The sequence below is a fragment of the Sceloporus undulatus genome, chromosome 1, assembly GCF_019175285.1.
Source record: "Sceloporus undulatus isolate JIND9_A2432 ecotype Alabama chromosome 1, SceUnd_v1.1, whole genome shotgun sequence".
NCBI classification, from domain to species: Eukaryota; Metazoa; Chordata; class Lepidosauria; order Squamata; family Phrynosomatidae; genus Sceloporus; species Sceloporus undulatus.
The window spans coordinates 71,873,143-71,884,806 of NC_056522.1; the positions used below are offsets into that span (position 1 = coordinate 71,873,143).

Genomic DNA, 11,664 nt, shown 5'->3' on the forward strand with positions numbered 1-11,664 from the left:
CAGTGAGAAAACACAATCCTATCCATGTCTCTTCAGAAGTGAATGACACTGAGTTCAGTGAGAATTATTTTGAGATGAGTGAATAGAGGATTACAGCCTAAACCTCCCAAATAAGGTTCATTATACAGTGGGCCCTTAATATCCACTGGTGTTTGGTTCCAGAACCACTGCCTCCTCCATCACCCCGTGGATACCAAAATCTATGGGTGCTCAAGTCCCATTATACACAATGGCATAGTAAAATCAAGGTTTGCTTTTGGGTATATATATATATATATATATATAGGATTGGCCTTTTTAGTCATCAACGCGCTAGAAATTTTCATTGCTATATTTGATTTCCAGGTGACTGTTGGCTATTAGCAGCTATAGCATCACTTACCCTTAATGAAAAGACATTAGCCAGAGTTGTGCCACAGGATCAGAACTTTGGACCAGGTTATGCTGGAATATTTCATTTTCAGGTAAAGCAACTCTAGTTTTTAAAACAAATCTTAATGTTCTACTGTGTGGAAAGTACATGAATCTTCTTATGATTTGGAGGCAATGGTTATTTTATAGTGTTTAATAATATTATTATATTTTATTGAATCTTTGGACCTTTTCAAACTACACAGACATAGAACTATTATTCTGCTTTAATTGCCATGGCTGTATCTTGTGGGATCCTGGGTTTTGTTGTTTGGTGAGGCACTTGAGCTCTCTAAGAATTCCAAATTCTCCTCCTGAAACTGCAGATCTCATGATTTCATAGGATGGAACCATGGCAGTTAAAATGGAACCACAGTGCTATAATTATATAGTGTGAAAGGGCCCTTTATCTCCCTGGCACTTCCAGCAATTAAATGGTTCACTTCAAGCAACATATCAGAAATAAATACTTTGTTAATATTATTCCCAATTTGTTTTTAATAGTTTTGGCAACACAATGAGTGGCTGGATATTGTTGTCGATGATCGACTGCCCACCTTCAAAGACCGTTTGGTTTTTCTCCACTCAGAGGACCACAATGAGTTCTGGAGTGCACTGCTGGAAAAGGCTTATGCCAAGTAAGTCATGCAAACCATGTGATCTACATATTGTTCTTTTTTCCCCCAGCTATAGTAACTTTTACTTTGTTGCTATCTAAATTCTTCTTTTACATGTGATCTGTGTGACAGGTGAAAACATTCCGTCAGGAGATGGATCAGGACCAAACTAAACCCTGGTTTGGTATCTGTTGTTAAATACAAGTGGAGGGAGTTAAAGATGTGTAGGAAGCTAAACAGTTTTTTAATGTGAGATTTGCACCATATCAGGGGAGTTCCACATGTCCTTACATTAATGTACATCAGTGTACAACTGTTTCAGTAGAGTGCATTTTTAGTTCAGGAATGCTTTCTTTTCCTGTCATGTTGCTTGTAAGAAAGGCACAAATGATATGTTCGATTGACATTGAGATTTCTAGTTTGGATCAATTGATAATTCCAGATCAAGAATTTGTGCCACTTGTAATATTGCAGTCCAGTTATCAGTTATTCATGGGTTGTTTGTTGTTGTTAACTTCCTTTGAATCAACACTGACTCATGGTGACCCCGTGATGAGACATCTCCAAAAACCACTGTCTTCAACTGATCTGCTTAGGGTCTATAGACTCAGGACCGTGACCTCCCTGATTGAGTCTATCCATCTGGCATGCGGTCTTCCTCGCTTTCTAATGCCCTCCATCTTCCTTAGCATTATTGTCTTTTCTAGCGAGTCATTTCTTCTCATGATGTGGACAAAGTACGACAGCCTCAGTTTAGTCAGCTTGTTTTCCAGGGAACTTGTCTAGTTCTTTTGTAGCTGCCCTCTTTAATCCCAGTCTTCTTCTAATTTCTTGACTGCATTCTCCCTTCTGATCAATGACTGATCCAAGATATGGGAAAAATTTTAAGATCCGTGAACTTAAAAATCTGCGGTGTGCACACCCCCGTCAAACCTATAGGGCTTGAATATGCGCGAGCCTCCGTTTTTGCGGGGGTGGTGGTGGTAGTGATGGTGTCTGGAACGGATCCCCCAAGAAAACAGAGGACCAACTACTTTTGGAAACAGCCCTTAAGTTCTCTGGGACTAGCTAGTTCCCTTGGAACAATTACTAGGAAAAGTTAAAGAAGAAAGTGCAAAGGCAGGGTTACTGCTGAACATAAAGAAAACAAGAATAACATGCACGGAGGATCGATATAAATTCAACCTAGACAGTGAGGAAATCGAAATAGTTAAAGAGTTCCTGTACCTTTGTGCAAACATTGATCAGAAAGGAGATTGCAGTCAAGAAATCAGAAGGAGGCTAGGAATGGAAGGGCAGCTATGAAAGAACTAGACAAGATCCTAAAGTGTAAAGATATATAGCAATAGCAATAGCAAGTACATTTCTACACTGCTTATCAGTGCACTTAAACACTCCCTAAGTGGTTTACAATGTGTAAGCTAATCGTCCTCAACAAGCTGGGTACTCATTTTAGTGACCTACAGAAGGATGCAAGGCTGAGTTGACCCTGGAGCTCTCCCTGGGATTGAACTCACAACCTTGTGGCTGTGAATGCCTGCAGTACGAGCATTCAACCATTGGGCCACCAGGGCTCCTGGTATACAACTGAATACTAAAGTTAGAGTCCTTATATCTTTTCTTTGGGGCGCCCCTCTTACACTGACCCATGGCGAGTTCACCGTAGAGTATTATTTTTGGGAGGTGATGGTCCTCCATCCTAGAAACATGTCCTGCCCAGCGCAGCTGTGTCCTCAATAGCATGGCCTCAACGCTGGTGATCCCTGCTTGCTCAAGGACAGCAATATTCGTCACATAGTCAGTCCAATGTATATTTAGAATTGTGCATAAACAGCACTGATTAAAGCATTCAAGGAGTTGTAGGTATTGGCAATAGGTGACCCATGTTTCAGACGCATAAAGGAGAATAGACAGTACAATGGCTCTATACACACTGATTTTTGTGCTTCACCTCAAGTGTTTGTTACTCCAGACTCTTTTGTGAAGCCTTCCAAATGCACTATATGCCTTTCCTAATCTGTGATCGATCTCTTTATCAATCTGGGCATCTGAGGAGATGATACTTCCCAGGTAGGTGAACTGCTCAACAGATTTAAGCACAGATTTGCCTACAGTGATGTGGGGATGATAGTGTTCTTCCTGTGGTGCAGGCTTGTAGAGAACTTCCATTTTCTTCAGACTGACTTCCAGCCCAAACAGCTCTGCTCCCTGACACAACATCCCAGGCTTGGCCAAATTGATCACCAACAATGGTCCGCCCTGGCCTTGCATCAGGAGGCACGGAGACACACTATCCACGATGCTGCAGCCTTTTTTGAAAACACACACCGAATGAGTCTCGAAGAGAAACAACAACGCAGAAAGAACCACAACTTGAAAACATCACCCAAGGAGACATTTTGCTGTGCCTTCTGCAACTGGACTTATCTCGGATCGGCCTTTTTAGTCATCAGTGCGCTTGTAGAAAGTGTGGGATGAGTCCTTCCTGAATCTTTGGCGGGTTACAAACTGCTGGGTTGCAGCAGTCTCCCGCCGCCGCCGCTTGCAGCATCCGGGAGCCGCAGCGGCCAAACCGCGGGGCTCCCGGACGCTCCGAGGAAGGAGCGCGGAAATTGCGCTCCTTCCTGGGCCCCGGAAGTGGCGCTGCAAAGTGCAAGGTGCTCTTTTGCGGCATCACTTCTGCCGTGACACGTCTGGACGCTATGCGTCCAAGACGTCAAAATGGCGGCGGTCATGTGGAACGGCCGCCACCATTTTGTACGTGCAGAGCGCGTACTAGGGTTAGGGGGGTGAGGAAGTGCCGCCCCTTCCTAACCCTAGTACGTGCTCTGCGTGTACTTTCTGGCGGTATGTAACCCGCCAAAGTTCGCGAAGAAAAGTCAGAGAGAGAGAAAGAATAGTCCAAGCCAGTGTATTCCCCATCACCATGTATGGATGTAAGAGATTGACAGTGAAGAAAGCAGATGAGAAGAAAATAATCTCATTTGAGATTTGTTGTGCTGGAGAAAAGTGCTGAACATACCATGGACAGCCAAAAACAAATGGGTCCTTGAACAGATCAGGCCTGAAATCTCCTTGGAAGCCATGATGATCAACTTAAGACTGTTGTACTTTGGCCACATCATGAGAAGTTAGGATTCATTAGAAAAAACAATAATACTAAGAAAGGTAGAGGGTAGTAGAAAAAGTCTACATGCCAGATGAGTAGACTCAATCAGGGAGGTTATGGGCGTGAGTTTACAGGACCTAAGCAGAGCAATGAGGGACAGGGAGTCTTGGAGACATTTCATTCATGGGGTTACCATGACTTGAACAATTTCCCCAATATTATAAAAAATGGATACTGCCATTACAATTTTCCATGATACTTGGATGAGTACAGGAGACCATGTTTTGTATGGATATGTGAGCACATTTTAAAAATGGCCATTGTTACTGTAGGTTGAATGGAAGTTATGAAGCTCTAAAAGGTGGAAGCACAATTGAAGCCATGGAAGATTTCACAGGAGGTGTTGGAGAAATGTATGAAGTTAAAAAGGCACCAGAAAACTTGTATGAAATTTTGGAAAAAGCTCTTAAAAGAGGATCAATGGTGGGCTGTTCTATTGATGTAAGTAAAACAGTAAATCTGGTTTTCAGTTTTGGTTTTTTGTTTGTTTGCTTGTGTTCAGAAATGCAAATCTCAGTCTTGAGCAAATTGTCTAATCCCAGGACTGCTTTGCAAACGTGATATTATTTAATGTATCATAACATTTGTTGACATGCTGCTATGAAACATTAGTGAAGGCCAATGGGGAGAAGTGTCTTGATTGTTGGACTGAGATTTGAGAGATACAGGTTCCATCCTCTGTGGAGTCATGAAATTCACTGGCTAATACCGAGCCAGTCATCTTCTCTCAGGCTGATCTACCTCACAGGGTTGCTGTGAGAATAAAGTAGCAAGGAGCGCAGCCATAGACACAAGCTAAATGGAGGAAAGGCAGGATATAAACATAACGAATATGGGGAACCAAGAGCCCTTCCATATAGCCAATTCATTTCTTATACTTCATTTAACACAGTCCTGTTATATACTAAGAATCAGTTCTATGTGCTTCCCAGACGCAGTGAAGAGAGCGTTTTCTTGCATTCTCCCTAATGTTAAATGTGTTTGCCATCTGAAATTTATAGCATAGCTGTGACTTAATTTACACTGCCTAATGTGGCAAATACTATTCAGATCTGTGCAAGAGATTATTTCATTTGATCTGTTGCTACTCTGGAGATTAAAGAGCCATGCACAGAGCTAAAGAGACTAAATGCATCCCTTTTGCTCTTTTCTTTTTTTATTAATGGAAAATAAATTTATGTAGGACAACAGTAGGACTGCAATGCCAGTACAGAAATTAAGCACAGTACTATTTAACTCTATTGTCATTGAACCACTGGTTTTAATTTATTTACAAAATCAAAACTATTAAAATTAATCACACAAAACCAATAAGAAATACCAGTTAAAATGTGTCTTGTTAATTTTGATGGCTTTGCTATATCCATACTATAAAAAGGAACAGGTTACAGAACAATTCAATAAAATCAAAAGTTATTCCTGGGTATTCTTTGTACAAAAGAACAAAAGAGGCTTTCTCTCAGTCCCACCAAGATCACAGGCTTTCCTGGTAAGGACACTTGAAAAAGCCTTCCTGATGGTTGCTCCCACCCTCTGGAACATGCTTCCTTGGGAGGCTAGGCTGGCCCCCTCCCTGCTGGCCTTTCACCAGTAAGTAAAAACATTCTTATGCAGGCAAGCAATTTTTGTATAATGCATAGCAAGGTAGTTTTTTATGGAGCAGGTTGTTTTTTAGTTTGTTTTTAACTTTTGTATATTTTATGTTGGATATAGATGTTTTAATTGTTTTGAATTTTATAGAGATTTTAAATGTTTTATCTGTGAGCCACCTTGGGTCTCTCCAGGGAGAAAGGCAGCATATAAATGAAACAAACAAACAAGCTGTGGCACTAAACTGAGAGCATTATGCTCTCAGGAAAAAAAAATATTTTAAATGTTTAAAACACTACAATAGCAGAAGAACAAATATCAGTACCTATGTTGGAAAACATATCAAACTGGCCATGCTGGATGTAGGAATCAGGGAAAGATAATCCACAAAATAAATTTTCACATTGACTGTTGGTGAAAATTATTTATGACTGTTGTTGTTATTATTGTTGTTGTTCTTATTTCTTACCTCCCACTCTCCAAGGCTCAAGACAGGGTATAACATGGATACAACACATAGTTTGTTGTTATGAGTAACTAAGGGCGCATTCACACTACAAAATAACCTGTGTGCAAATCAGGTTATTTGTGTGGCATTCACACTTGCCCCGACTGCAGTTGGGGGAGGGGGGCTCAAAAAATCCCACTTAACCTGAGTCCCTTACTGTGTCTTTTTTTTCTTGGTGCTGCAATGATCTGGATCTTCAGTAGTGAGAATGCACTACCAGATTGATCTGGATCGTACGGAATCATTTCCAGAAATAGAGGGAGCTCCATTTCGAAATGATCTGGAGCCAGTAGAATTTAGGTTTCTATCCCATCCATGTTCCCTACTGATGAAACAACTTCTCTTAGTTGAGGGCAAGTCCATACTCATAAAGCATTGGCAGTCACTTTTAAGTTGCTACACTGTGCTGGAAATCTCTCTTGAGGGTACACAATGATTCCCAGGTCTTCTTAAGAAAGGACTTATTTGCAAAGTCATTGGGTGACAAGAATTAACAGATACAATGGACCCTTGGTATCCACTGGCATTTGATTCCAGGATCCCCTGGATACTAAAATCCATGGATGTTCAAGTCCCATTATATACAATGCAATTGTAAAATGGTGTACCATATATAAAATGGCAAAATCTTGGTTTGCCTTTTTGGAATTCTTTTTAAAAATATGTTCAAGCTGTGGGTGGTTGAATCAATGGATGCAGAATATGTGGATACAGAGGGCTGGCTGTAACTGAGTGTTATGCTTTGTATGTTATATTATGTTCTAATATCAAATTATGGCCTAAATCTTGCTGTTAGTTTCAAATAGGGTAGAGCCACTCACTCCACTGGGTTTACCTGTGTGTTCAGCTGTTGATTGAATGTGTTTACTTTGGTTGGGACTAACCAACAGGTTTCTAACATTTGCATCTCCCTTTCTTAGGTGAAATACCCATAAATTAATTCAATAGTCAAACAAACTGGTAATTGCATAATAAAGTTAATTGAATAAATTAATTCAAGAGCTGTAGTGTGTTGAAATCTATTTCCATATTTTAGACCAGAAGTGCAGCTGAGACAGAAGCTCGAACCCCATATGGCCTTATAAAGGGTCACGCATATTCAGTAACAGGTATTGATGAGGTAAGTGGTTTTTTGGTGACTTTTGTCATTAGTAAGAGAGAGGCAAAATAAAACAAAATAAGGGGAAATGTTTTTAACTGAATGAAAGGAATGGTGGGGGGGGGGGGAGGTCACTGAAGCCTGCCTCTCCAATTCTGTTATGTCTCTGATTTCTGTCATATTATCAGAGAAGTAAGAATATATCATGCTTTAAAATTGCTGAGGTGTAGAAACAAGTTTTATTAGATTACTCATAGTGCAAGCAATTTCTATAGAGTAGGAGCTCAGATTATCTTTTACTGTAATCCTGCCGAGGCATTATGCTAGCAGATGCACTTTCTTCCAGATCACACAGTGGTGACAAGGAGAAACAGATAAAATCTGCTGGCTCCAAACAGACTACTTCACCAATGTCTCATTTTCCTTCATTGCTGCTGTACCCACAGTCTTTAGCATCCTGCTATAATCTCAAAAAAGTATCTCAGAAATGAACCATAGAATTTGAAAGACTACAAGGGCCTTCTGGTTCAACTCTTTCTATGCAGGGATATACAAAAGCACTATTAAGTAGAGGTCATCCAACTTCTGCTTAAAAACCTCTCAAGAAGGAAAGTTCACTATCCTCTGAGGTATTATATTCCACTCTCAAATAGCTCTTATGGTAAAGAGGTCCTTTCTGATGTTTCCGTGGAATTTCTTTTCTTGTAGTTTGAATCTATTGGTTCATGATCCAATCGCTGCAGCAGCAGAAAGCAAGCTTCCTCTAACATCTACATGATGTCCATTTGGGTACTTAAACTGAACTATCATATTACCTCTCTACTTTATGTTCTTCAAGCTATACACACCTAGATCCCTAAGCCATTGCTCACAAGTCTTGGTTTCCAGGCCTTTTCCCATCCTAATTGCTCTCTTCTGAACACATTCCTGTTTGCCAATATCCTTCTTGAACTGTGGTTCCCAGTAGTGGCATCACTAGGGAGGGGGTGGTGAGGCCTGCACTGGGTGACCCCTTTTCTGGGGAGTCACCTGATCAGACCCTCCCCTCTGCGCATCCCCCGCATGCTCTCCTTCCCTGTCCGCTCCCCTGTCTGCCATCCCTGCGTGCTCCTCCCTGCACACTTTCCCCACACGCTCCCTGCCATGGAAAAGGACAGGGCGGCAGAGAGGGAGGGAGTGTGTGCTGCCCCAGAAGCCCCTCCACTGGAAGCCCCACCCCCTGCACTGGGTGACACCAAGTGTGGGAATACCACTGGTTCCCAGCATATGAAGGTGACGTGGCACTGCCAAAATGTCTCAAACTCTTTCACTCCTTTTTACTGTGTGCCACAGCTGCCACCACTCACTCACCCAACTATTTTTCTCTGATGGCAGTACAATGGGTCTTTTTACCCCACTACTGTCACCAATATGGTGAGACTTGAACTCAGTTCTCACCTCTAGTGCCACCTACACTAGAACTCTATTCTGATGCCAGCCCTTTGGGATCCAAACTTCCACCCCAGCTTGGCACCAATTATTCGTTAACACCCTATCTGGTTTGTCCTTATTAAGAAAGAAATTATTAACTCTTGGTAGCATTTTACAGACGTTTCTTTAAATCACTTCAAGCAACCACACATTGAACCAAAACAGTGGAAAATTTTATTCACAAGATAGTTGCTTGCTTATTGATTCGTTTTGTTTTGGTTCTTCCTAGGTCAACTACCAAGGACAAAAAGTGAAGCTCATTCGTATTAGAAATCCATGGGGTCAAGTGGAATGGAACGGTGCTTGGAGTGACAAGTTAGTATTTTGAGAACTTTTAACTGATACAAGCTCTGTAGAAGTAGTTCATGTTGTATTAGGTGTTGTATTGGAGGGAAAGCAGAAACTGTCTCCTCCTAGAATTTCTTTCATCAGATGTATCTAACTGGATTCTGATCTGTGTTTATAAATACATCTTTTAAGGTATACAGAGATAGAAAAACTCTTGAGTTTCTTGGCAGACTTGTAACTGTAGAAAAATCAGTGGGATTTACTTCTTAATATCAGTCTGGTAAGGGAACCATACTTCATAACCAAAAGGTTGGATCTAGTCTAGTGTTGCGCATTCATACATCCCACTGAACATTTTGCTAGTGAAAAACAAAGTAACCAAGCTTACTTGGGATATTACCACATAGGGAAAAGGACATCCTTTTCCCATTCTTTTCCTATCCTTATTGCACAAATGTGCAAAGATTATCAGACAATGTTGCACTTATCCGGTAATTATCCCATCTGTCAAGTGGAATTTCCACGATCGCATGAAAGATTATCAGATGACATCATGCTTATCCCATCAGTGAAGCAGAATTGTCCTGTCATTTTTCATTAACAGATATTTTCAATATTCAAAGGTGACAGGACAATTCTGCTTCACTGACATGATAATGATGGGTTAAGTGCAACATGTGTGATAGTATTTCACATGATCGCACAATAAGGATGGGACAAGGATGGGAGCGATCCGCTTCACTCCTATCCTCCTCCCTCCCCTCATCTGATAATCTCATTGGAGGATTTGAGCTTTCTGAATTTCAAGACCAACTGATCCAAACACACTTCCTGGAGAGAGCAGAATGTAATTATCCTTTGGATTTTGCACTTCTCCAAATTTTGCTGCACACTTCTCAGGTAAAAGAAAATGTACCCAAACTGCATTTCAAAGAGTATATTTTAGGGTAAAAATCTTTCAGCAGTGCATAAAATATTTTTTATAACTGGATAGTTTGTGAGAAGATATAGTCTAAAAGTATACATTTAAATACAATTTTTTGCAGAGTTTTAATATTATTAGCACAGTAAAGCAGTGGGCCTATGAATGAGCACATGCAAAACTGACAATGAAAAGAAATAGATCCTCATATCCCTCTCCAAAGCTAGTAAAATGAGACTTCCAGTATTTTGTTAAAATATGAAGATGTATAATGTGAAATATTAGAACCTCTGTGCAGAATGAAATTAAGTATATCAAGTTTGCAGAGAAAGGCAGAGTATATGCAGCAGAAATTTTTATTATTATTAACTAATTAATGAATTAATTAAGATTGCCTCTTTCTCTTTAAGTTCTCCAGAATGGCATTCTGTCAGCCCATCTGAGAAAAAACGTTTGTATCAGACAGCACTAGACGACGGAGAGTTCTGGTAAATGAATATGCTCATTAAAATGATAAATGTGTTAAAGCAAATGCTCTCTATTGGATATTTGCTTAACTAGATCAGGAGACATACAGAAGACTGATTTAAATCCTTCATTACATTCATTATAACAAATCATTTTTACCATATCCCATATACTATCAAAAGTGCTTTCTTGGCCTGTATTATTTATCAGTTACTTAAGTATACTTAACCAAGTAATCTGGCCCAACCTCCCCAAACGTGAAGAAAACATCATTCACCTGCACTCCCCATGCAGCTGACATGCAGTAAAGTAGGTTGGTGGAAGAGACAGTTATGACCATGGCAGTACTGTACTATCAAAATTGTGACTAAGTAGTGACCATGAATACAAAACAGTTATGAATGAGTAAATCTTTTAACAGTTTCATATTCATGATCACTATATAGTCACAACATGACTGCCCACCACACACCCCTTTACCAGCATTAGCTGCTTGGGGAAGAAGGAGATGCATTCTGCTGGTGATTGGAGCATGGGTGAATGACAGTTCCATCATATTTTGCAGATGTGGGGTCAGGTCAAGAGATGTTACTTAGTTAAGTATACTTAATTATACTTAACTAAGTAGCTGGTAAAGAATATAAGCCATCATTTTAAAATTTAAAATGTTTTAAATTTGTTTTTTTTTTTTCTCGCTTTTGTAGCCCCCCCCCCCCCCTCTCAGCCAGAAGGCTTAGCAGTAGCTCTACTAGTATTGGAAAGCAAATATGAAATATTTTTAGCTCAATTTCTTTTAGATTTGGAATACTTGAATTTTACATATCATTAGTGGGCAAAGAAACTGTAAGAAAGCCTTTTAAAATCAGAATGTAAATTCTAGCTAAATTAGCTTTTAATTCTCATGCCATATTGACAGTACTGTATGTCATATTGAGGCTGGAACAAACTTGTTTTTTTTCCACTCCAGAGAATAGGGCCTAGAGCAATGGATTCAAATTACAGGGAAAGAGATTCCACCTCAACATCAACATTAGGAGGAACGTCCTGACAGTGAGAGCTTTTTGACAGGGAAACACACTCCCTCAGACTGTGGTGGAGTTTCCTTCTTTGGCAGTATTATTA

At 40.2% G+C, this 11,664-nt stretch overlaps 1 protein-coding gene across 3 annotated transcripts in view; it reads left to right on the forward strand.

Annotated features, from left to right (window-relative positions):
• Nucleotides 1–11,664, forward strand: part of CAPN9 (calpain 9) — a 41,245-nt gene that overhangs the window by 11,685 nt on the left and 17,896 nt on the right. Inside the window, exons 3-8 of one of the 3 annotated variants that reach the window (XM_042477422.1) lie at nt 346–464; nt 916–1,049; nt 4,470–4,638; nt 7,332–7,415; nt 9,094–9,179; nt 10,485–10,562. In XM_042477422.1, the coding sequence (XP_042333356.1) occupies nt 346–464; nt 916–1,049; nt 4,470–4,638; nt 7,332–7,415; nt 9,094–9,179; nt 10,485–10,562 (670 nt within the window). The remainder of the gene's footprint in view (nt 1–345; nt 465–915; nt 1,050–4,469; nt 4,639–7,331; nt 7,416–9,093; nt 9,180–10,484; nt 10,563–11,664) is intronic. The other 2 variants (XM_042477431.1, XM_042477438.1) reach the window with 2 other exon arrangements.